The sequence below is a fragment of the Mesocricetus auratus genome, unplaced genomic scaffold (assembly GCF_017639785.1).
Source record: "Mesocricetus auratus isolate SY011 unplaced genomic scaffold, BCM_Maur_2.0 Super-Scaffold_100006, whole genome shotgun sequence".
In the NCBI taxonomy this organism is placed as follows: Eukaryota; Metazoa; Chordata; class Mammalia; order Rodentia; family Cricetidae; genus Mesocricetus; species Mesocricetus auratus.
Window position 1 is genome coordinate 31,198,874 of NW_024429190.1, and position 27,513 is coordinate 31,226,386.

The 27,513-nt window shown below is 39.1% G+C and overlaps 1 protein-coding gene across 3 annotated transcripts in view; it reads right to left on the reverse strand.

Annotated features, from left to right (window-relative positions):
• The window catches only part of Ppargc1a (PPARG coactivator 1 alpha), a 640,336-nt gene that overhangs the window by 86,695 nt on the left and 526,128 nt on the right, over positions 1 to 27,513 (reverse strand). Inside the window, exons 1-2 of one of the 3 annotated variants that reach the window (XM_005068779.4) lie at positions 6,336 to 6,501; positions 1,227 to 1,406 (exon numbers count right to left, since the gene is read on the reverse strand). In XM_005068779.4, the coding sequence (XP_005068836.1) occupies positions 1,227 to 1,406; positions 6,336 to 6,383 (228 nt within the window). In that variant the 5' untranslated portion in view covers positions 6,384 to 6,501. Of the gene's footprint in view, positions 1 to 1,226; positions 1,407 to 5,382; positions 5,578 to 6,335; positions 6,502 to 27,513 lie in introns of those variants that run through there. The other 2 variants (XM_021226414.2, XM_005068780.4) reach the window with 2 other exon arrangements.

Consider the following 27,513-nt stretch of genomic DNA (forward strand, 5'->3'; position numbering starts at 1 on the left):
TCTTAATCTGTCAACTGTGCGATTTTGGTGAAATCACTTAACTTTCTTTGAAACTCAGTGCTTGTATGTGTAAAATTAGAATACATACATACATACATATGTGGAATAATATAAGAAAACAAAGGGTTATTTTAAAGGATGTATTGTGATGGCATACAGAAAGCAAGTGTTCCAAAATGGTAGCTGTCATTGTTACTAATTTTTAGTTATCAGAGTTATCATTGTTATCATTTACTCATTGAACAACCATTTATTTTATTCAGTACCACCTATGCACTGGGTGGTAGAAAAATTTGAATTATTATAAAAATGTGCTCTCTTGAAGAACAGAGATTTTAACTGGATAAGTGGAAAGGCCATCAACAATGTACTGACCAGTGGCTAACAGAAGTTCTATGTGTGGCCTGGCACCAAAGGGCTCAGAAACTGTTAGATGACGGTGGTACTGATGCTGATTTTGATGCTGAAAATTAGTTGATTTGGCAATTTTCACCCAATTCACTTGTCACATCACTCACTGAATGCTTATCACTATAAGAAATGATTTATTTTCAAGTAAATGAGTCCTGATCTTATGAGAGTGAACCTCGTTTCTCTGAGTAACACTTTAATAGGAGTAGATTAGCATTCTTTATTATAGGGTAGGCTCATAATAGACCTCTAGAGTCTGGGAGGTAATTCTTACCACTGAAAGGTAAATGAATTTTGACTAATTTATAAGTATATACTAGATTTTTTTTGAGTTTAGAAATTTTCCATCATGCGAGAAAATTAGGGGTATGAAGCAATAATATAATAGCAATAATCAAAAGTGTTCACCTACAAGGTAAAACAAACGGCGATTGACATTAACCCCTTAGTGAAAAAGAAATGTCTTCTTCTGTATTAATTCATATTAGGCACCATTTGCTGTGGCGCCCCTCTCTGTGGGAACAGAAGGGAGTCAACAGCTTCACATTTTTATTCTTCCTTGTTCCAAAATCTTCCACAACCCTAGTATTTCAGCACAGTTTAACACAGTCTGCTGTAAGTCCTTAGTGCCTTGATCCTAAAAAGCACTGTTGTCCACAAATTGTGTGTCCACACCATAGAGACTCTCTAGCTGTGAGGACAACTTTCCTGCTGGCAACAATGTAAGAGCACATGTATGTTCACGCCTGGCACCACATCGGTTTGACAAAGGCCAAGGTCAATGAGAAGCTAAACTCTCCAGAGGAGATGCTTACCTCAAATATGTTCGCAGGCTCATTGTTGTACTGGTTGGATATGATTTCTGATTGGTCACTGCACCACTTCAGTCCACCCAGAAAGCTGTCTGTGTCCAAGTCGTTCACATCAAGTTCAGAAAGGTCAAGTTCGGGAAGATCTGGGCAAAGAGGCTGGTCCTCACCAACCAGAGCAGCACACTGTGGGAGGCAGCAAAGAGAAAGCAATGGTTATGAATGGCAGGGATTCACTAAACCGTCTGGTTAATTCAATAACAGCACCAAAGCTGACCTCCGGGCTTTAGTCGCCAAGGGAAACGCCTTCCATTCTTTATTTGCTTAGCTCTCTAGGGGTACTTTGTCTAATTTCCCCTGTCCAAATTCTAAACCCAGACCCAAACTAAGTACCATGTTTGCATGAAGGCCTCCTTGAGTCTTCCAGTTAGAAAGCAACACGATTTGTTCCTACCTCAAGGATAATTAAAATTAGTGAGTTCCAAACTCTCTTGTAGTTAACTATGCGCATGATTTTATTCTGTCCTTATCATAGAACTGGTTTGGGAGAAGTATGCAAGTGGATTTGTACCTTGGAATCACCATCAGAAATAATGGATATCCCTATGAACAACTGCTTACTGAGATAACATGACTCAAGAATTAAAGTAGGAAAACTTCCTCTGTGCCCACTCCCTTTAAGTATTATAATCCATAGAATTCATTTAGCAACTAATGATGCAAGTCCTCTGACTCATCTACAGCTCTCTTGAATTGTTATTTAAATCATTTACTCTCACTTGGCTTTTTATGAGTTCCCTGACTCCATCTTTAACAGGTCAAATGCAAGTTCCTTGAGTTAAAGAACAAAATTCATATTACTTTTCTATGTGACCTTTATAGCTTTCACTGGGAATACTTTGCAAGGTGTGTGTGTGTGTGTGTGTGTGTGTGATCACCTGTCACCTAAAAGTGAAAAACCAAAGTGCTGTACCATGATAGTTATATTCTGGGTTTTACTGAGGTATGTCAAAATTACAGCTGTGGTGAATTTAAAAATGATTATATTTCATAGAGAAATAAAATAGTGTTAATATATTAAAAGGTTTAAATACTTATCAGGAAGGCTATTTCGCATTTTTTAGCCTTTTCTAGGGTTTTGATGGTCTTTCCATTCCCCTGACCTATTGCCACCTGAGGAATTGAATCTTCTTACCAATGAGATGGTCTCCTACATTTAACTGGCCTACTAAGTGTTGAGCTAGGTCTGGGTGCTCTAAAGAGAAATGCTTGCTATCAGGGTCTAATGACAGCAGAGCCACTACAGTTTTGTCCTCTCATCAGCCATCTGCCTGAATCTAAGCATTCACACTCAGAGAGAGAGAGAGAGAGAGAGAGAGAGAGAGAGAGAGAGAGAGAGAGAGAGAGAGAGAGAGAGAAGGCCCTCGTGCCTCTACTTTTCAAGGTCACAGAGAGCTACTTAGTGGTTCCCATCCAGGCAGCAGTGGGACATAAGGCTGGTGAACTTCCTTGACATTTAGATTTTGAATAAAGTAAGTGTTGTGCAGATGTGATTTCTGGAGCACCCCTGTCATTGCTGTCAGGCTGTATTACACAGGTCAGAGGCAGCAGTGTGATCCGAAGCCCCACGCTGATGAGTGAGTAGTACTGGGTAATAGAATCAGCAGGTACGGAGGGGGGAACAGAGGCTGCATATCATTACAGTTTGTCTAAAAGACCACCAGGCCGCCAGAAGATCCCCAAAGGCAGGCACATGGCCATGCCATGAAAAAGCTGCCCCCAAAAGGTCTTCTTTCTCATTTTGTTGGGCTTTTCTTTATATTATTTGTGTCAGCCAAAATCTACAGGTCAGGAAACCTGGCTAGGTTTGTACATGGAAGCTGGGCTAAAAGAGCATAGGTTTCATCCCGGTACACTGTTAGTGTTTTGCTATGGGAGTACCACTTCCGAGGCTCCATTCTTATCTTCACTACTTATCCTCAGAGCACAACCCCTTTTTCTTAACTCTTCCTCAACACCATCAGTGCAGAGACAAGGGAACAACTTTGTTGACAGTGCAGAAAACCATGGATGTCATGGTGAAGGATTCCTTTAAAAACTGAAGCATCAAAGTCAAAGTCCAAATGAAAACTGAGGCAGAGGATAGCCTAAGCTACCTCTGGCTGAAACTCCTGTCCCAGAGCACAGAAGGCTTGTTTTGGAATGGTAAATTGTCACAATGACTTGCTGGGAGAGAGCTTTTTGCCATCTCTTTTTAACCACCTTCTCTAAGCAAGACTAGTTTAAAGACTCTTCAACATTCAAGAATACACACACACACACACACACACACACACACACACACACATATATACATATATATACACATGAATATTGCTTTTGACAACTATTGAACAGATGAGTTCAATTTGTTTTTTTAGTATTCCCTTTCTTTGGGTTTCTCCTCTTTTTCTCTCCCCTTTTCCCTGTATTTCTCTCTCACACTGTTCATGGCTATTCTTATATTATGGCTCAAAATCGTCTTTGTGCTTTGCCATCCTGATCAAATCGATGCCTCCAAGTATGGCATTGTCCCACTAAGCTAAAACACATGTGTAGAAGCACTTGCTCCTGTTGTTAATTCCTATTTGAACTCAGACAATGGCAGACTTAGCTGGCTCAGCCCAGTAGCTGTCCTTGTCTGACATGCTGCTATTGATGGCTCCCCTACACACCTGTAACAGGTGTGCCTTGTGAAATTACACAGATATTCTCCTGCCACTTTGCAACTGTGACAGCAACTTCACAACTGTAGCCTTAGTTTTACAATAAGATTTAAGAGGCTGGAGCAGTCACTAAACACAAAAGGCTAATTATTGTACGTTATTTCACCCCAACAGACTTTTCCCTTAGTTAAGGAGCAGACAATAAATTAGCTTAACTGCATCGATGATAATGATTCATTATAATTAAGTATAATTCTCCATTAACCTTTTACAGGTTTTGGTGCCGTTGATGGCAAATTTTAAAGAGAGAGAGAAGAAAGTGGACTCTGCAGTATTAATTATATTAATAAAAAAAGAGTCTTATCTTCTGATAAAAACATTAGTTGAGGTAGGAGGAGGGAAGAAGAGAGGCCATAGAGAATGACAGTCTCGGTGAAGTGTGTCATGTGAACTGTCTCTATCAATCTTAGTAACCTTATTGTACATCACCTCCATTAAGCTGTGAAACACAGGGACTCTGGGTAGCTCTGGTGATTGGACTTTTATTAACCAATGCACTGTCCTGTCGTTATGTGAGAAAGGGCATAATAGGTTTTAAGATGACAGCAAACATTAATGATTCAAAAAATGAAAGCTGCCCACGCTACCTGCAGCTTGTAATATTTCGACAGGCAAGGGTGATTCCCAGAGCCACAGCCACGGAGGCACAGGTTTGTAACAGCTGGCTGTCTACTATGCAGCAGTGACTGGCCAGTCATAGCTGACCCAAGCCTCACTCTAAGGCTAGACACTGAGCCCCAATCCCCTCCTCCTTAAGAAAAACAAACAAACTTAAAGTGATAGTTGTAAATGTCTGGGAAGCTTCTTTGCAAACAACTGCAGGAATTCTGACGGTGGAGGTAAATCTCCATTTCCTTTAGATCAGGTCTTCATTCTCTGAGCGGCATCAGAAACATACAAGCCGCAAAAATGAAAGTGGATCGAAGAGACCTACGGTGCCAGCCAGACAACCACCCACGGGATACTCTGGCTACTCCAACAATTAGGACTCTGGAGTCACTTAGAATTCGGACTCCCAATAGACACAGACACATGAGTTATCCGTATCTATTCCACCTTACCAAGAAATCACAACAAGACCAGAATAATTAGAACCCGTAAATCCGATCTGCCAAAGCCAGGGAAAGGCAAACGGAGCCAACATCTGCAAACCCAGCAAAGAGTTAAGGACCCAGGACACGCCTGGCTAAATAGGAAAAATGCATTCGCGGGCGGCCTGGCCAAATCATTTTCACTTTAGATGTGTATCGCTGCACCACACGGACATCTTATTTAATCAAATCACGTGTGGCACTTGACCCTCCCCCTTACCCTACGTGCCCCCACTACCGGGAGGAAGCACCATTGTTAGTTAGCAGCTCCGATTCTCCGCGCAATTCAATTCGGGTCCATCTCACCAGAGTCCACAAAAGTTTCACTTGTTTTCCAACTTGCCCAAACTTTCCGAGAACATTCCATTGTACTGAATGCAAACACGCCGAGGTCCTCTGTCCCCAGCTAGACTCAGGAGACTGTGAGGAAACTGCTTGTGTTTTTGCCTCCACTGTATGAATTGTAGCCAGTAGAGACTGTGGAACTGATGTATTGCGGTCTATTTTTACACAAGCATTGAGTAGCTCCACACACAAGGTCTGCATAAACTTCATTCTCTCCTAGCTTTGGGCAGCTCTCCGTGGTACAGAGAGATTTAACCATTCGGTTTCTCGCCAGTGAAGCAAACAGCCTTGCTCTCTTAAGGCTGGGATTTTTTTTTAACTCGCTAGACAACCCTTTCAACCACACACAAGTGTTTTAAAGGAAACAGCACCGTCGTTTTGTGTTCTGTGGGAAAAGCAGTCTAGCTCAACCCAGCAGGATTATTTGGGATCTTGTAAGTTCTCTGTTTAATGAACAGAGAAAGGAGGGCAGAAAACAAAAATCTCGACAAGAGTCCAAAACGGACTCTCTCTGAACACATCCATTATAATGTTTATCTTCATTTTCTTATAAATAGAAATGGCATTTTCCCAAGCAGGCCACTGAACACTGGAAAGACTTCAGCTCCTGATTCATATCAATATCTTAGAGCATAAATATTGCATATGAGTAGAAACAGAGCCAAAGGCACATGGAAAGAGTTTCTAACTGCTACAGATACTGATGACAGCAGCTAAGCTTTGATTTGCTCAAGGCATCTCCGAGCCACCTTAAAATAGCAAACTTACTGGAGTTAAGATAAGATCGAGATTCCCTGGTGCAAAAGCTCCCGCCGCGCTTTCTGAAGTCCCCTCCTTTACCCTAGCCCATCCCCCTCCAGGAATCATTGCATCTGAGGAAAGCTCCCGTCCTGCAATGCCCAGCCCCAGCTCACCTCTATATCACTCCATACAGAGTCTTGGCTGCACATGTCCCAAGCCATCCAGCTCCTGAATGACGCCAGTCAAGCTTTTTCAACTCCAATCCACTCTGACACACAGCACACACTCATGCAGGCAACCAGCCCCTTACTGAGAGTGAACCGAAGGCACCTGTCTTACTACAGTCCCCAGTCACATGACAAAGCTATTAAAAAGTAGGCTGGGCTGTCACTCACCCAGCCTCCCTTCTCCTGTGCAGCTTGCTGCTCAAACTCCTGACGTCACTCCAAGGCAGCCCTCTGCCTCAGTGAAGTAACGCATAGAAGAAAACAAAAAGAAGAAGAAGAAAGGAAGGAAGGAAACAGTTTGCCTTTGGGAAGTATCAAGCATCACACTTTGAATGCCACCAAGTGTAAACTGGAGCCCTGGTCATATAATAACTAAAATCTCCTGCAATCTTTCTTTTTATTTATTTTTTATCTGAAACAAGCAAGTAGCAAAGGTCCCCTGCTACATGACAGCATAACTACTCTCTTGCCTAAAAAGTGTGTTCTTTAAGGACTGGTTTCCAAGTGGACCCAGCCTCTGCCTGGAACTAAGCAAAAGCGGCTCACATGATACATTTTTTTGAGATTCTTTTCTCCCTGTTGGGGGAGTGTTTGAAAGCAGCGAATAGGCTTTTTTTTTTTCTTGTTTGGTCAACAAAACGGCCCCATTTGTTTAAGTCTAAACAAACTCCTCCACCCAAAATCAGCTGTCTCCTTGGCAGTAGAGAATGCAGGCTCCAAAACTGTTACTGCAGTTTGCTTTGCTCCGTATAAGGAGAGTAAGCAACAAAACCCTGTCCTCTTCCGTTATCCTCACGATTCTTTCCATTGCTCTTCCAGGCTCCCAGAAAACAAATGTTAGTAAATACAGTCACTGCTGCCATGCCAAAACCAGCTTAGCTCCTGGGCTGCCTTTTTTTCTCTCTCTCTCTCCCTCTCTCTCTCTTACATGTAGCATTTTCTTCCTCTGCCTCGGGGTGCCTTTTTGAATAAACATTGGATTCCAACCCTGGTGCCCTGGGTTGTACAGTTTGCTTTTGAAATCAAGAATGTTCAGGGAATGAAGGAAAAACACTGAAATGGTATGAGCATAGAAACTCACTGCTGGGGCTTTGCTTACTAGTGGTTTTGTCCGTACCTTGAGACAATGAGAACTAACATAGGTGCAACTGTTTCTATTATGACATTACATACTGAATACATAAAAAAAACTCCCAGCACTGAACACAGAGGGAAAACTCTTCATAACACCAGGGTGTTCAGGCTTAACCCTTCCAGCAACAGCAAGAAATACACAGGCTATCTTTGAAAACCTTAAACCCCACAGACTTTCAAAAATCAGCTCTTTTCCTTTGTTTGACAGTAATTTAGAAGAAAAAACCTCCCCATGCATATAAATATAATTTATCAAGCACTATTCATTAAAATTCCTATTCCACTAAGGTTAATTTAGTGTGTTCTTTATTGTCTGTCACCTTAGAAGAAAAGCAGTGGTGACTTCTCTCAGTTTACATAGTCAGCTGCTCCAACAGCACAGTGAAAGAAATACAAAACAAATTAAGGCCCACCAGCCTGCTGCTTACTTCAAACCCCCTATAAGAGGTCTGTTTGCTCTGATGTCCACAGCAAGGTGCTAGTAAATTTCTGAATAGTGGGATGAAATAGACAGTTTATCATCAGGGATTGGAAATGTGAGGGCCAGCAGCTTTGACATCTTAAATTAGGTGAATGCACATTACTGCTACAACTGTCCTCTCCCAGATGGCGGAAAAGTACTGCAGATTTAATCTTCCAATTCAAAACAAAAGCCACAAAAGACAACCTTGGGGACCACTTCCTACATGCAATTAGTAGCGTTACTCTGTATTCCCACAAAGAAACACTAATTTTCTTCCCAATTAGATTTTTACTTAATGTAAAACTTCAGTAAACTATTAAAATTCAGGACAAAGGTCATCGGTTCTACCATCCACACAGTCAACTGTGAAATATTATTGGCCACTTGGCTACAAGGAGTCAGTGGTTATTAATTATTATCAAGCCACTGAGGCACCCTGATGGTAACCAACAGTTTGGTTTCTCTTCTTTTATTTGTTATGTACCCACCATACTTCTGAAAAATCCCATTCCCACTTCTGAGAGACTTCTTTGCACTAGATCACTTGGTGTTACTGTTTGAATATTTTAACCTGCTCACACTGAATTGTGGCACTGTTCTTGGTTTTTGTTTTGGCTACCTAATTCTACTTTGACAAAAAGAATCAGATCAGTAGACCCATGATGCTCAAGGTATGTTTAAAACAGTTCTTCTGTCCTCTGCTGTGAGGCTATGTGAGGATAAAGACATTCCATGGGCGATAAAGACATACTGCACACTTGCCTCACATTTCTCCTCACACATAAGTCAAGTTGAAACGGATTTGTAGAACAAGTCAGGATAACTTCTACTAGTTTCTCAGACTTCAGGATTAAAACACTATGGAGAAGGATATTTTAGAAGTCTTATCATTTGGTTAATTAGCTCTTCAGATTAAAAATCATCTTCTGTCCAGTTTTTTTCTTTCCTCAAGGGAATTTAAATTGTTAGTTGCTCACGAACCTTAGGTTTTCCTGGCTCCCCAGGCAGTTTCTATATTTAATTCTCTCTCTGCCTTGACTACCGTTGCTCTCTCTATAGCCTGCCTCTCCGCTCCTTCCACAACTTTGCCTTTAAGATTTCCAAAGGTTTGCTTTCAATCAACAAACATCTATGCAAACTTTACTGTGTGTACAAAAAAAAGACATATAACACAAACACAGGCAATTTAACAATTTGGGAGGTGACTAAGCTTTAAGGAGAGAGAATCTTTTTCTACATGAAAAGCAGTCTCACCTTGTTCAAAATCTTTTTCTATTCTTTAAAACATGCCATGCTCAGGGACAAGGTCCTTATGCTGAGCATCTCAAGTCATATCCAAATCAACCCATGTTTTGGCAAAACAATGGACTGAGGTACTTATTAACACTTGTGGCTGCCCATAGGGTGGTATATCTACACAGAGGAGATTCCAGCCTCACAGATTCCCTTCCTTCAGTAGTTCTGTTAACATTTGTTTTCCAAGATCCCACCGTTGCTGGGGGCAGAAAAACCTATCCTTCAAGTTGATACTGTTTGTGTGGTGGGGGGGTGTCAAAAGAAATGGAGAAAGAGAATTTAATTCAATAGGATATATATTTGGGGACCTGTCTGTGTTTCCTTCCCCACTTCTACCCCACACTATAGGCTGTCTGTGTTCTTCATACTCTCTCTAGTTTATATAACAGCCTATTTCTAAAAAGAAAAGACAATCATGAGAACCAAAATATCCAAAGCCAAACACCACAGACAACAAGACCCTGAATTCCAGTGGCAGTGTTGTAATGTGAACAGAAAAGAAATCTCAAAAGTGAAGACTAACAGTATAATTTTCTTTGTCCACTTACTCTTCAATCTTGCAATAATATAAATGAGAGTAAACTGGAGGCCAAATTCTTTAAAGAAAAAAGGCAGAGAGGGGAAACCATGGGCAGTCAAACTCATGTGAGTAAGACAGTAAGATCAGCATATACTATAGGACATGCAGTCCTCAAAATGCTCCCTCCAAGGAAGCTATGTGCCAACTTTGCAGCTGAGAAAAAAATACACAAGCCAGAATGAGCAGGCAGATCTTAGATAGTCCTTCTCAGAAGGAATATAGTCTCTAACCCCAAATCAAAGAACTTGCAAAGACCCATGAGGCCACCCCTGCAAAGACACATATACAAAGGGAAACCAACATTCCCAGGACTTCAACCTGCCTGGAGCACTCTTCCAGAATGAACAGGAGCATGTGCAGGATCACTAACATTTGTAGAGTTAATCATTGCTAAAAGGCATTCAATTGTTTGCTTGTAATTCCTAAAGGGCCCTTGATCCTGACACCCCCACATCACTTTCTGAGCACAGACTTTGGGACTCTAGTTTGAAGCTCAGACTGTATGTAATAAGGCTCCAGGCTTGCAGGCAAGCTAGACTGTAACAGTGGTCTCTACTCCATAAATACTCTCACAGTCAATCTGATTTTATAGGAACTGCGATGGTGGTGTCCAAAGGAGCAAAGATCCTTCAACAAAACAAGCGCAGGGGAGCAGAGTGGGTGGACAACTTTGAATGCCTGGTAACATTTGTGTTTTTCTCTTTTTAATAAACAGGATTTGATCGACATGTTGAACAACACAGCTCTCATTCCCCAATAAAGCCTTCTGAGGAGTCGTGTGGAATGGAGCCAGCCTCAATTTTAACTTAGACCTCAAAATGTGCTTTTGGCATTTTTTTATGTATAACAACCAGAAATAGCATGAGAATTAATCTGAGCTGTAGTCAATTGGACTAATCTAAGAGTAAAGTAAGAATTGTGCTTCCAGGAGCGCACATAAGAGATAATAAAGCACTGATTAAAATCTGACATTGTCTAATGTTTAAATCGGACATATTTGTGAAGCTACAGATACTTTTATTTATCGTAATTATTTCAGGTTAATTCATCTATAGTGTTCAGAATGATTACTTAGATAAGAAATGTTTAACAGGGTTATTTGCTAGTTATATTCTGGAATCAAAAATAAGGCATATTGCATATTTTAAAATGTGGAATGTATTAAAATTTAAAGTGCTATTGTACCCCCAAATACGAATTTAATTTAGTAAGAATGATGTTTTATCTTACTAACCATATGTAGTGAGGGCTAGAGAAAAGTTAAGTACACAAAATGAGACTGGTAGTTAGTCTGGAGTTGGGTCTTATGCTTAGCAACTTAATCTTGCCTTTATGGGAGAGAACTGTACTTTACAGATAGCAAGAAAAAGTGGAGGAGGAAGACGAAATGAGTATTATTTTTCTATTTTGGATCACATCAGACAACCTTGGAAGCTTTGGTGGGTGTTTGTTTTTGTCCATATTCTTTTTCATTACCTTGATATTTGTCTTTTACTGTAGCAAACTAAAAGGATTGTATCTCTAAAGTATGGAGACAAATAAATGGATTATCACCCTAACTATCAATTGCCTTGAAGGTCTAAGATATGAAATATTACTTGATATTAGCCATTCAGACATGGGAATTTTAAAGAATTTTCCTTAGCAAAGAATGGCACATCTAGAATAGACTGTACCTTTTACAGCTACATACAAAAACATAGGAATCCCAAACACTGGATAGGGTTACACATGGATACATTTTTTTCCTACAAGGCAAATAGACAACATGTGTCAGGACTATTCTAAGTGAATAGTCCCATGGATTCAGAAATTTGAATTTTACAGTTATCCAAAGAAATAATAGAGAAGTGCATACAAAGATTTTCAGTGTGAAAATAATATCATTCATGTTGCTGAAAACTTAAATGCAATGTAAATGTCCAACCTTGAGTAGTCTCCTTAGAAAATTATAAATCAGTATTTATACACATTATATCAATGCTACCATAGTATCAAAATACACTTAGTAGCATAATGGGATGTTATTTTAAATGTAATGATGTTTCTTATTAGATTTAAAGTAATAATAACCATAAAATTCTAGCTAAGAATTTACACACACACACACTTAAACAAGCTGGCAGGTATAAAAAGGGGTGGTAGAGAATAGTTCACAGTGTTGAGGAGACTGTAAGCATGTATTAATTTTCTTTAGTGTTTGTTCATAATTTCCAAATTTTCTTAGATAAACATGCATTGCTTATATATTAAAAAAGACTAACTTTTTTTTTTAGAAATAGAGATCTGTAGAATTAAGTCACAGCTTCTTAAGAAACATGAGATGGAACAAGTCAAAACAGCCCCTGACATCCAGAGTCTTCCTCAAAATACTCATCTATTTAAGAGGAAGTGATTGTGATGAAGTCTGGCATCATCCTTTCCCCTTAGGCTGTGAGGTATGGCCTACCACTGAGAGCAGTGACTGCTCCATCTCTTAGAAACCTTAAGCCTGACTTTCAGAGGCCAGAGGTAGAGAAAGTTTGCCTCAGGCGTCACTACCATCTTTGTTTTGCTTTCTTATTGAAATTTTTATCAAATTAGGCACACACTTTTTCAGAAATGTAATTATCCTTGGGAGGGTTAAAATTTCAACCTCTTACATAAGGTATTTGTTTGTTATTCCTGATTTTCCTTCCCTTTCAGCATACAGGTCAGGAGAATAAATCAAGAGAGAAAAAGAAAGAGTAGTGTCTTAAAGCGTTATCTGACTTACAGAGTGAGAATATTTGTTAGGAACAAATATTGACTGTAGAGTGGGGTTGGGGTACATCTAGAATCTATTGACTGTGGAGAAGGGTTAGGGTACAGTTAGTCTAGTGACTGAGGAATTGGGTTGGGGTAGTTAGAGTCTATTGACTGTAGAGTGGGATTGGGGTACAGTTAGAGTCGACTGAATGAGGAGTGGGGTTTGGGGTCCAGTTAGAGTCTATTGGCTGTGGAGTGAGTTGGGGTACAGTTAGAGTCTATTGACTGTGGAGTGAGGTTGAGGTCCAGTTAGAGTCTACTGGCTGGGGAGTGGGGTTGGGGAGCAGTTAGAATCTATTGACTGGGGAGTAGGGCTGGGGAACAGTTAAGAGTCTATTGACTAGGGGGTGGGGTTGGGGTTGGGGTACAGTTAGAGTCTGTTGGCTGGGGACTGAGGTTGAGGTACAGTTAGAGAAAAGTCAGTCCACTGTGCTCCTGAAGGGACTTCTACTAAAGACACCTGGAATTGCCTTGATGGGGAAAACAAAGTTTCCATTGCAAACCAGTGACTTGCAAAGTGGCATTCCAAAACAACCAGTCTCCAAACATAAAGTCTCCTACATAAAGGATCAGGTGATACTGCCCTTTTTGGAGATGGAACTTTGAGATATCACAGGGGACCAATCCAGCTTCCTTTCCCTAGAGAAGAATTCACAGAAATGGAACCATCACCATGTATCAATTAAACTCAATGTTCCTGTGGTTTCCCAGGCCTCCCCTGGAAGTTCCTTGTTTTACATGTGGCCAGTGGTTATTTTGATCATAAGGAATGTAAAAGGAGGAATACAGAGGTGAAAAACAAGGCTGGAAGGGTTCAGGTGGTTCTTGGAGGCTCAAAGATATCTGATAAGTAAGGTCACTCAAAGTAGAAAGAAAAGGATAAATTAAAAGAGCCCCAGTCCTCATTGGCTATGTTACAAGGCGGCAATCTGACTATAGATAGTTCATTCATTGATGTTGGGCCTCAGTCTCTTTATCTTTCAAAAGAGAGGATACAATTATGTCTTAGATCACGCCCTGCCAATTCTAAAATGCCATGGTGTGAACACCATGACAGATGTAAGCAAATCAGGAAGACTGTTGTACAAAGTTGAACCCAAACATATTATGCTATGGACTCTGGGGTCAACGCTAATATGCAAGATCCATACCAGTGCGTGGAAGAGAGCACAGCTTCATTACTTTCCCTTTTATGAATATTTAATTACTAACTCTTCTAGGAAAAGAACTCAGGAGAACTGATGCTTATCACACTATAAACCACATGACATTAAGTCACATGTAAAACAGAGTCAGTGTTTGAGCAGTAAGTCAAAAAACCACAAAAATTGTATGGTAGTGGCTGTTTACTTACATCTGCATAGAGATAGAATATAATGTAACAACATGTGATTTGGTTTTCAAAAACAAGAAAGCAGTGTTACTGAGAGAAGAATAAAGAAAGTAACTGAAACCTAAGGTTAAGATTTTGTAAAAAGGAAAGGGCTTCGTAGCATTTCAACAGAATTTTAAGTAACCCTTTTGTCTGATAATATCATAGTCATGCTTCTTAAATAAAAATCTTCTTGTATTGAATAAAAGAAACCTTCTGTGTAAATTTTGGAGGAGAGGGTCAAGTAAGATTGCTGTATGCAAAGGAAGAAAAGAAGGTGATATGCCTGTTTATTGGCATAACATTATTAGGATATGTGTTAAATTGGGGCCAAAGTGTAGAATGAATAGTTTATGGGTCCTGGGGATTATAGCTTTCTTGATGAACTATTTTCTTTGTACATTAAACCCTTTTTAGCAATTGGTATGCTATTTACATTCCAGTATCTTCTATTATCACCAAGCTTAGAGGTTCCCTTCAGAATCAATGAATACTATAAGCACTTTAATTTCTCTACCAAAAATTTGGATACAGAGTAATAGTGACAGGAGACTGGGAAGACAGCAGGTATGTAGTGAACCTCAGACAGGACAATACCTCAGTACAGCACCAGCTATCTCCATACAATGGCATGTCCTAGCATGACATCCCTAACTTCATATTTTCCCGCAACCAATGGAAAGGAAGAGTAAAACAGCTGCCTTAAGGAAGCTTGAGTTCAGGGTCTATGAAGAGCCTGTGAAACAGGCTGACTTTCCATGTTGACCAACCTGTACTCTTTTTTTGGAAAGAGTCTAGACTATGCTTCGTACAAGGAATTAAACAGAATGGATTGCTTCCTCACCTACTTTTACAACAAAAGTCTCTACTCCTAAGACAGAACATTCTATCCTCCATATTCGTAGATTTGCTTCCATGAAGAACACCTAAAAATAGGCTATATCTAACTTTTCCCAGAGCTACATAACACATCAAGTAGAAAGTCCAACCCAGATCTCTGCTGTGGGTATTTTAAGGCTTTGTGTCCTTTGTCTCCTCTATCCTGTCAGTGAGGGCCACATCATATGTAAAAGCTTTGGGCAGAGTATTTTTCTGGCAAGTATCATGTGCTAAAGCCTCATGGGAACCATATCTCAGTTATGTTATTTTACTTTTAAGGCTAATAAATCCCCCCAACTTTTTCACTAATATTTGATGGTAAATAAGCACATTCCTTCTACTTTAATTATTGTTATTATCAAGGCTCAAGTAGTTCAAAAAATTAAAATAAGTGAACTTCTACATACCCCAAACTACACAAACCCATGAAGGCCATAAACAAAAAGTAGGCTCACACACATAACAAAACTACAATACCCATGATTCCATTTTAGATATCATCAAAATGGATGACTCTAATCCATGCAGCTGGAGGGCAAGGTTGGCTAAGGCTGGAGAGCAAGATGGGCTGCACTTGGTGGCAGCATGGACAAAGTGGGGGACTGTTCATGGTCTCTTTCTTTGCTGTCAGTTCTGATTACATGAGTGTGATCCATCAGGGAAAATGAATCTATCTCAACACTTTTGATAAGTGTTGACTTTCAAAAAACACATTATAGTTCAGCAAAGGGACCAAATACATCTAGAAGAGCCAGTAATACTTCTATACCACCATATTTAAATGTTTATTTTATGTTAACTAAAAAAACATAATTTAAACTTACCTTCTTAGGTCATTAAAGCATTCAGAGAAATAGGAGTGTGACAGGTATAAAGAAACTGAAACAAAAGAAGCCTGATGCCTGGCGTTTGTTTGTTTGACCTTGGAGAAACCACTTAACGTTTTAGATCTTTCTTTTGTTTATGGATGGGATTAAGTGTTATATCTATGCTTCTTGAGTAACAAAAATATATTTTTCAAATCAAATATTTTAGTGCATTTATCTTTGCTTTAAGATTCATTTTTGAATCAAAGGGTGGAATTTGACTTCATTTGAAAATGTGATCTGCTTCTTCAGAAAACTGGCCTTGAGAATCATACTGTAGACATCTGTGAGCTCTCAAGGGAACCACCGGCATCATCTATACAAATGACAATGAAGGAATCTATTTGATATAGTCTGCACTAGGGTTAAATGAGGTATCTACTAGTCCTTTGACTTGCGGATAAAAGCAGGCAATAATGATACCTTCTACTCACATACAAATGCCTAAAAGTCAATCTAATACCAAGCAAAAGTAGAGTTTGATTTTTGCCTGGTTTCCTCATCTAAGTAAAAGAAAAGAATGGAAAAAGTAAGGGAAGGTGGGAAGAAGGGAGGGAGGGAAAGTGGGAGAGAGGGAAGGGGAGGAAGGGAGGGAGGGAGGGAGGCTCAGAAGACAACTCAAGTCAAGCTGTTGTTCACATCCTGTCTTAAACTGACTTTCTCTGAATGGCTCAGTACCACAACTGACAGGCATGGCCAGTGCCTGTTGAGTTCTCTACCTACCTGAAGAAAAGGAAAACAAAACAAAACAAAAAACAACCTAATATTTTTTAACAAAAGATAAAGGTACTAAAATATTTTATTTGGAAACCTGACCTAGCTCAGCCTCTGAAGAGACCATTTTGTTTCCAACCAGAAAGCAGCCCACAAAAGTATTTGAGCCCAAAGTCTTTTGAGAACTTCTCTAGCAAGAAATAACCATATGGTGCAAGAGACCTTGAGTTTTAGACATGCTTTAAACAATGACATCTGAAATTGACAAGACGGCAGGAAGGAAAACAAAGACAGGGCTATAAAACAATGTGGCATAAAGTTACATTTGTCCCCAGAGCCAATCCACTACAGTTTCTCAGCATTCACACTGGTGGGAAATCTCTGATTAATCACACAATAACTTTTGAAATTGACAAAGTGACACAAGGGGTGGCTTATTGTACTTCATTTTCCATGTAGTGAGCTTTAAGTTTTTAAATTGAGATAGTCCATAAAATTTGCCTATGATTTCCAACTTAATATGAGAAATGGGATGTGAAATATCTCATTTATAATTTATAGATTACATGTTGATAAAAATTTGGATGTACTTTTAAATAAAAGATCTTATTAAAATTAAATTGATCTTTTTGAAAGGCAGCTACTAGAAACTTTTAAATTACATGTGTGATGTGTATAATATTCCTCTTCAACAGTGCAAACCATTGATTTAGTCTTCAGGTTATATCAAAGATAAGAAGTCAAATCAGTGACTTATGGAAACAAAGAACTGAGGAATCAAAAGGAACAGCTGAGCAGGGCCACAACAATGCTGAACAACTCCAGGTGGTGCCATAGTCATCACAGTCTAGAGAGAGTCATCCCTAACATTGCTCAGTGCTTGAATGGGTTGTATTAAATGCTACATAATCTATCCATCTACAAAATCATTAGGAAATCTTTCTACAATATGCCTGGGGCAAGCCTATAAATCTTTTCAGCACCTTTACAAAACACATACATAATAATGAGATGCAAATGGCAAAACTTTACCCTGTATTCTGAAATTGGGACTATAGAAACTAGAACTTATCACATTAGAAAACTCTGATCAGGTGCAGAAGATGATCAAAGCTCACTAAGAACACACAGTATAGGATATACCCAGCATGGCATGCTCTCCAGAAGACAGCAGCTTTCTGTGTTTTAACAGGCTATCTTTCTCTTGAATTATGACACGCACCCACCTCTCTTCCAAGAGGAAAAAGGCCTGTTGCTACATCTGTGATACAGCTTTAGTTTTTGATGCCAAAAATGATTCAGTAAACAGAGCTATGCTACAGTCCATTATTTCTTATTCAGTACTCAAATCAATCTCTGAATAGTGCTGGCATTAATTCTATTTGATGCCTATACTTAGAATTTCACATAGGTGCCTTCATCCAATTCTTCTCAACTAATAAAACCTTAATTCATGGCAATATATTTATTTCTAGTTGAGTTCATGTTAAGGAGTGTGGTACTTTATAGAAAACTAATTAATATCAATCATATATGGCAACACTTTTAATGTTTCAGGGGAAAGCTCTACACTAGAAAAAAGACTAGATGAACAAAGGGGTCTTAGCCCATCATATTTACTCTATTTTTAGAACTTAAGCATAAGATACCAAGCATCATTTCAGATATAAATTTAATTAAAATTGTACATCGTATGAAGGCTGGGAACTAAGAACTCAGGGGCTGGTTCCTAATAAGACATTGATCTGAAGTGCCCGCAGACTAATTTTTCTACCTATTTTGTATAATAGCTGTATAATTACCAAGTTGGTAAAGATATTCAAATTCAGATTCATGGCACTATTAAAATAACGAACTACTTCACTAATGGAAAACCTTCTGCAATTGTTGGTAACAATTCTATTTATGCAATGTTTGAGTAATGATGATGGCATCATATTTCCTGAGATTGTACATACAATCAGCAGGAGAGCATAAGTGTGAGTCTGACTATGACATAAATAGTACCTCCTGGAGTCATGCAATATAGTAGCCTCACATCTCTTTAAGCAGTTATGTTTAAAAGATCCAATTCTTCACAGCCTCAAAGAACTGAACTGCTGAGTTATGTACTTCTAAACAAAAATCTCCAAAACAAACAAAACCAAAATGCTATATGTTGCCTATAATGCACATTGATAATTTTCAGTCTTTTGAGCTTACAGCTTTCATTTACCCCATAGTAATTTCTTCATAATCATGAAAAGAATACTATGTTGCATTTTAATTTCTTTTTGCCTCTTTAGTGATAAATACATAAAAGCAGGGCATATAGCCTGGTGGAGAGTGCTTGATTTCCATGAATGATGCTCTAAGTTCATATCCTCCTACTGCAAAATAAGAAAACAATAATAATATAACCATAAAATTTTTGATCTCATATCACTTAAAAGGTATCCTCATCATTAGAAATAAGACAAAGCCTACACATAAACTGCATAATGAGTCTGAGGTGTGGAGAAAATGCCTCCTGATACTCACTTTCAAAACCGAATCCATGGATGACAACCTCAACATCCATGCCCCTCATTCTGCTGCAGTGCAAATACTCCTATGGCCACTCAAGACAGTCATAACAGGGGCTTGCACCAGCTACTTTTTAATTCATACAAGCACAGTGACGTCGGGAGGCACCTGGGAGTCACTCCTCAATGAATTCCACAAGAGGACACAAATATGAAAGCTGATCCTAGCCAGATATGGACGTAAGAGCAAATATGTACAGTATCATGTGCTTTCCAACAGCTCTCAGTCTCGAGGGAGCTCTCTGACATCAGCAGTTGAGACAGGTGGTTCCCCTTCTAACTGTGGAAAATAAAACGCTAGTGCAGAGGCACTTGGTAAATATAGCAGTACTGTAATTTTTCCTTGGTGCCCTCTCCGTGTGATTTCTATCCTCTGGTGATACTTCATCCAGTTAAATCCCAGGACATCCTGCCGTGCCAGCAAAAGAGGGAACATTTGCAAAGAGGTTGATCTGGGCATTTAAGGAGGCTGGTTTTTGTACTCTAGTTTTACTCTGTTTTGCTACTCTAACTGTTAGAAGTGGAACTTTCTTCCTGTCTTCATTCAGAATATATTGTCAAGTAGCTGCCCAAGTCTCTGCTTGACGAAGTCACCCTCTGTTCCCTGTTATTAATACAACCCAACAGAAACACAGACAGGAGTCAGGGCATCTTAACATCACGTGTAGAGCTCAGGTCAGTTCCAATCATAGCCAGTTTGAGTCTGAAAGCTTAGATTAGATGAGATTTACTAAGCCCTTTGTGGTCACCACTATTTGCTTTGGAATTTAAGAATTACTAGCAGAAGGGTGCCCTGTAACGTGTGTATAAAATTACTTAATTCAGCTTCTATTTCCCTTTCTCTACATAGATACTTTTACACTCTGACAGCCTCTGGCTTTTAAAGCATTCTCCTTTTTGTTGTATCTCCTTAGAAACACAAATCTTGTTCCCTGGCAGCAGCGGTGCTAAGTGCTATGCCACATGCCCAAACTAGTTCTCCCTTGCAGCTTTAATTCACAGTAAGTGGCATGAAAGGAGGTCAGCCCTCTCAGAAAACCCTCGGAGTTCTTTTCGGCTGCAGAATCTATTTCAGAAAGCCACGTTCCCTGGCATGTAAAGAGTGATTTCCAGTTTGGAAATTCTGGCCCTAACTATTGACAGCTTTAAGGAATGGCCTGCTAAAGGGCAAACACAGAGAAACAACCCTGGTTTCAACTTCTGGTCCTAAGTTTCAGTAAAGTCAATTAACTCCAGGAGACAAGGAATTCAGGAAATGTGCTCCACTCTTCTCCCCCAAGTAACCCTTTCAATGAGAAACTACTTATGGAATATATACCTGCTTTGGCTTTTCTTACCAGAAGTGCTCACTAGGTAGAAAGCTCACTGGCGGCTTTATACAATAGTGCCACCTTAATCCTAGATGTTTCCATGGTAGCCTATAGCTATAATAAGATTAAGGAATGGGAAAAGAGACAAGGTCCCCCTGCTTCTCTGAACTCACCCTATAGTATTCCAACCACCAAGTCTTCTGTGTTTCTTTGCATTCCTAGTTCTCCATTTTGCACTATGATAAATTTCACAATAAGAAAGAAATGATGCATGGATACATAAGTACCAAACACTATGCTGAGCAGTTACATGGATTTTCCCATTTAATGTGTACACTGACAATAGAAATGAGCGCTCTTGTTCTAGTGAGTCTGAGGATAACCTCACTGATGTTTAGTGAATGGAATAAACTTTACTCAGAATAAACAAATTGAACATGGAAGAGCTGATGCTCTCAGTAAGTCTGTCTCGTTTAGTCTTGCTCTTATGACCAGGCTATGCAGAAAAAGAGTATTTTTATTTCTGCCCAATAGTCACATAAGTTAGGCATCTAGAGATGTCTCAAAATCTGAAGGAATCCACAGCTTTAGCTTGAGGAAAAAAGTAAAATCACCAAACACACTTGAACATAAAATGCCAGGGAAATTAGACAAACACAAAATTCAAAGAACAGAGCCTGGGATAGCATCCTGCTTTAATTAAAGGAAGTCTTACTGAAAGTGTTTACATGTTAGATCTTGAATACCATTTAAAGGAACACACATTTCTTTACAGATCAACGTCTATTGTGAACTGGAGGTGTTTGATCCAAGCCATCGAAGTATACTCTCAAAGGAAAAGATATTAATGTCCCTCAGTGAAAGGTAGACTCCTCCAAATGAGAGGACAGAGTCAAACATATCTAAGCCACATGGAACACCATCTCAAAGATGTTTCCCATGCTACATATACACTCTCCTGTAAGCTTGTCCAACAAAGTGTTTTCAATCCATCCTCTCATCTATACTAGATCTCAACAAACAGACTTCACCATTGTCTTCACCATCAAGAACAGAATCAGCCTCCAATAGCTACTTCATCTCTCTTTGGAAATGTAATTGGACATGGAAATTTCACATAATTTGGAGCCACTCAAAATTCTTTGTGCTAGTCTTTAAAAGAGGGGGAGCTAAGATAAATGGTTCCTAATCTCCTCTGACTTAAAAATATTTGATAAGAAACCGACCGACAAAACATAATAACAAAAACAAACAAACAACTAAACACTGAACACAGGCCATGGTGAACACTTTTAAGTTCAGCACTCAAGGGGATTTTCTGTGAATTCCAGGCAAGTCAAGGTTATATAGTGAGACCCTAACTAAACATAATTAATAATAATACCTTGTGAACGCACTTTCCCCTCAATACATTCAGGTTTGGGGGACTATGGCTTCAGTTTTATACCAATTGCAGTTAAGATCCAAAGCTCTTGGTAGATATCGTTCGGTAGATCCATATAAAATGGCCAGAAAACAAAACCATCAGATATTCTTACATCTTCTTGGTACACAATAGCAAAGGCATTCTGAGAGTCTGTGTCCATATACACATGTTAACGAGCTCTGAAAAACCCACTGTCACTATCACCACACCTAACAACCTCAACTGCATGGACCGTAGTATCACTTAGTAAGAAAGGAAGTAACATGTTTTGAATTGTAATATATTGAGATCAGATGTGAAAGATATGACTTTTCAAAGATGAAACTTGGGAGCATTAAGCCAATTTCACATCTACTGTTCTTTTCCATATGTACAAATTACACCACCAAGGATAAGCTCTTCAAGGTGGTGTAAACATCAGATGGATACTGAATAGGTTGGCTGCACTGACCAGACCATATACCTAGCCAGCAGTACCAGAGACACAAAAGAAACATGGTTCCCTTCAGCTTACACTACCCCAGTGACAGCCGTTGAACTAATCTCTGAACTTCAATTTTCTCATAAAATGTGAGTTAATAACTACCGAGTCAGAAACTATTTCCAGAGTTTCTGCCGTACAATGGGAAGTACCGCACGCCCATTTCCTTTCTGGTTCAAGGTGCTTAGTTCCAACAAGTTCTGTGTCACTCTTTACTGGGTGAATTTGTAATAAAACATGTCTGTACTTTTTATTCCCTAAGGGATTGATGCTGATAAAAATAAACATGAACTACAAACTATGGCCCCTATTCTCCTCTGGTTACCTTTGCACAGAGAGTGGAGAAGGAGCACAAATAGGGCTTGGAGCATGAAGTAATAACAAATAAGTAAAAGGGGCCATTTTCAACACTAAAGTTATGCATGAAATGAAAAACAACTTAACAATTTTAAATTGGAGATTAAAACAATTAATTAAATTAAATTAAAACAAGCTTGGAATTCAATACTGTTTATTTGTGAAAGTCTGTGAAATTATGTGAGGAAAGAGACAGTACTAATTGCTGCTAAGGGGAACTCTGAAAGAACTAGGGGAGATGTCACATTTTCCAGCATCAAGTGTCCTTTAAAGCATTCAGAAGGAAAGCCATTGAAGATTATATATTTTAAAAATTAAATATAAAACTCCCCCAAGTAGGTGAGTTTCTTGCTCAAAAAGAAAACATGATAGCTTGGTTGCTCAATTGCACTCGAGTTTTCTCAGAGTATCTACATTATAGACCTACTTTGTAACTACCCAGAATTTGGAAATAAGTAAAATAAAGTGGAGGCAGAAAGAAACATATATATATATATATATATCTTATTTATATACCATCTTTTATAAGTATCATTAATAACGACCACAAATAGAAAGAGGGTGGGGAACAGAAAGGTAAACACAATCCTGCTTGGAAAACTAGCCACAAGGAATCTGTCTCTTCAACCCATGTCTACAATTGTTATTTATAGCCTCAGACTGTAACTTTAGATGTGTCAAAGGCGGCAGAATGAACTTCCTTCTCCCTCACATGAACTCTGTTTCCTACATGTTGAAAATCCCTTATCTAAAGTGCTGGAGGCCAAGAAGTATTCTGGAGTTGAGATTTTATTTGTATTTTTTTCATATTTTAGAATATTTCCATCTATATTGAGATATACAGCGAATGGGACCCACATAAAAACATCAAACTCATTTATGGTTCAAATGCTTTACAGAGCTTGAAAGTAACTTTGTAGAATGGTTTTGGTGCACTCGAATTTTGACAGTAACTTAGCAAGAAGTCAACTGTAAAGTTCTTTGTTTAAGGTTGGCATGTTGATATTCAAACACTTGTTTTGGGGTTTGCAAAAGGGGGATGCTTAGGCTGTAAATATGAACTGTCATTCTTCCTGTTCTGTAGAGGTAGATGAAATTGTCCCTTAAAAACTTACAATTAAGACTCCACTGCAATACCAAACACACACATCACAAGCTTCTCTGTGGAGGCTATATGTAGGACTGTACTGATCTGTAAATGCTTGGGACAAAAATCCACAAGAATGTGCTGTCATGCTTCAAAGGATGGCCTAGCATTATTCCAGGTGTTTGCCTTGTGTAAGATTTTATGAGTGCCTTTCGGAAAGTTCTTATAGTCTTAGAGTTGAACACCCAATCAATCAAAATACCCACAGATGAATACAACAATCATGAATGTATTTTGGGAGCAAGGGTGGGGATCAGTTAAAGGCTTGAAAACAAATTTAATTAATCTCATAAATATATCGAGGCCCATAAAGATATTTATAGATAACGGCCCCATGTGTAATTCAAAATATAAATTAGACTCATTTCTAAGTTATGCATATGTACAGATACTCAGTGACGTTGCAATCTCCATCACAACAGTTGTAGCAATCATCACTTTAAAGGGACAAATAGAAAAAGAAATCGTCTTTCAAAGCAAAAATATTGGTCCTCTGGCTGTGCTGGGTGCCCAATCACTTGATTGGTGTAGTATTGAGTAATCCTGTGTGGATGCCAACAAACAAGTAAAGGAAAACAGCTGTGCCAGAGATTTAGCCTTCCATTCATGGATCTGCCGCCACGAAGTCCAGCATGCTTGGCTAGAAAAGGACATGTAGATATTCCTGGTTATCAGTCAACTGATGGGGACAGTGCATGCTAGGAACCTGAGAAAGATATCAGACAGAGGAAGGACAGGTAATAGCATGGCACAGAAGACAGCTTTCACTTTGAAGTGAGGCAGAACTAGGCAGTAATGTATCCTACCTCTGGATGGTTCGATGTACTCAAATAGAGATGACACCACTGTCCACATGAGTATACAAGGATCAGACACTGGATTGGCACCTCACAGACATTTGGTAAATGTTACTTCTCCTCAATACTAAGGGGCTGAAAACATAAAAAGTCCTTATGACAAATGATGAATTGTGCAAGGCCAGTGGTTTGCTGCTAAGAGAAACGCAAAGAAATAGGAGAGAAAGAGGTGGGAGGAGAGGGACAGAAGGCGGGGCAAGGAGAAAGAAAAGGAAGGGGGGTGAAGAGAGCTAAGTTTTGACTTTCAACCAGGTGGTTGACACAGCCACTAGCTTGATCTCACTGTGGAATTCAGTCTTTAACCCAGAAAGTGTGAGAAAATTATCAGACAACCAGAGAGATGAAACAGGGAGCCATTTAAAATAGAAAAGCATATTTGTGTCTGATCTAACTTATAATGTCCATCATAAACCCACTACTGTTCTAAAGGCTTTGTAGATACTATCAAATGGAAGGAAATCTATTGTTATCCCTCCCCTGTCAGATGGAGATGGGTGCTGAGAATTTACATCATTTACTGGAGGTCCCAAGTGAATTAAGCAAAAAGGTTGGGTCTTGATCTTGGGTGGCCTGATTGCAGAGTGTTTTTCTCTGACAGGCACTCACCTACCAACTACCTGCCTCCCTCTCTCACCTGCTGAAGGCTTGGATTTTTACTGCCTAAACTTCTGGGAAGCACTGAAACTAAAAGTTGAGCAAGACCTAGCTCCTAGTCTCAAGGAATCCACAGTCTTAACAGGAACAATAGAATCTTTGATTCTGGGACCACAGAGGAATCTGAAAGATACTGTGAGTGGAATGCAAACATTTGAGAAGCCCAGGCTGCCTACAGGAGATGGAAGGGTGAAATGGTATTATCAGAACAAATTTTTTCTCCCTCTCCTACTCTGAAACCACTCAGTGAAAACAACTGCCTTGCATCTTTGAATCATCCAGACAATGGTATTGTCTGCTAAATCTTATTTATAACTCTAAACAAGATGTTATCTACACAATGAGACATCAAGGAAGTTATGGAGAGAAAATTTGAGGCACAAATAACTTGAATCCCCACATTTTGATGTTTGACTCAGAATCATAAAATAACAGACATAATACACAAACCCAGCCATGATATTATCATATCCCACCTTTCCTCAGTTATCTGATGATCTTAGGCAGTCAGAAGTCTCAATATGCTCTGCTATTAATTACTAAAGAACCAAAATGATCCATCATACAGTAAACTAATAAATGTATCAAATTATAATCATAATATTTAACTCATATACATGCTATGCTTAGTAACATATCAATCAAATGAAAGAAAATTGTATTCTCCATTGAGGACTAGAAAATTTACAACAATACATGCGAATTTCATCAAAAAATGCATACCAAAAAGTATTTCACATTGTGGATTTTAATATGAATCCAATTTCATTGTTGTGGCAAGGACTTTTAATATGATGTCTACATTCATAGTTCTTCATCATATATGTAATACAAATATTTAACTATGTGTACAAAGTTACATAGCACATCTACAGAAAAATTTCTCATGGCTAAAACTAATAGCTATCTACTCTTTGGTATGGAGTGGATCTTGAGATAGGGTTTCATTCTGTAGTCTCGGCTAGCTTGGTGGCAATCCTTCTGCCTCAGCCTTCAAAGGCATAGGATACCATGCCCATAAAAAGAAAACTATTTTGAGTGTGATTCTGAGAGCAACTCTGGGTTTGCCTGTCTCCAACATAGTTACTTACTGAATAAACATAAAACAGGAAATAGAAGTTCAGTCGTAGAGGGGTTTTCAAAATTAATTTGAAAAAAATTTGGAAAGGTAATATTAGAGGCATTCAAAAAAGTTGTCTATTTTCATTCTACTTGTGTAAGTGTTTTGCCTGTGCCCTTGCATACAGGGCTCAGGGAGGCCAGAAAAGAGCATCAAAAACCCTGGAAGTAGGGTACATAAGGTTGAGAGCTTCTCTATAGGAGCTGGGAACTGAACCCAGTCCTCTAAAAACAGCGAGCTCACTTAACGGGTGAGCCATCTCTCTAGCACCAAGAAACCAATTTTTAAGCTATAAAGTTTATTAGAAAACAAATCAAGAGAAGGAAAATTCCAAGTAAGAATACCACATTTTCAAAAGAATGTTCTCTACTAGATGTGCAGCCTGGTAGCCCAAAACCTTAACCCTGAATTCTGATGTTGACCTCAACGACCACCATGCAGATTAGGACGGGTGACAGGTTCTCTCTGTGATAGTTTCCTTAATTTAAAATAAGAGTTTTCATTCCACTCCTTATGGTTTTATTAAGAGTCTCTAAGATGTGATAACTCTGGTAGTTAATTTGATATACAAGTATGGCTCAGTCCATGATGTCCAGCTGCTTGGATAAACACTTAGATGTTGCTGTGGAGTAATCCTACAGATGTAATTATTATTTATAACCAGTTGTGAGTACTCCTTGCCCAGTCATCTGGGGGTCCTGTGAGCAAAGCTGAAGATTCCCTGAGAAAAGTTTCCAGCCTGAGCTGATCTGTGAAGCTCTTAATAGATTTTTACAACCTAGCTATTATTCCTATGCACTGTAGCCTCACAAACCCCAACAATTATGTGTCACTTATACCCCCATGATACCAAATGTGCACAGGAGGCAAGCACCATGGAGACTTTAATTCACAGTAGATTAACTGGCCAAATGCTTAGAATCTCAGGACACTAATGATTAATGTGATTTTATTTTTCTAAAATCAGGTTCATAACCAAGGAGAGGAATCACGAATGAAATGAAGCCTCGTGGCGGTGTTTACAACGTATACCCCATGACAACAAGGGTGTCTCTTTATCCACAGTTACGTTCTTACATCATAAAACAGAGCCAAAGGACTCAGTAAACAGGTGTTG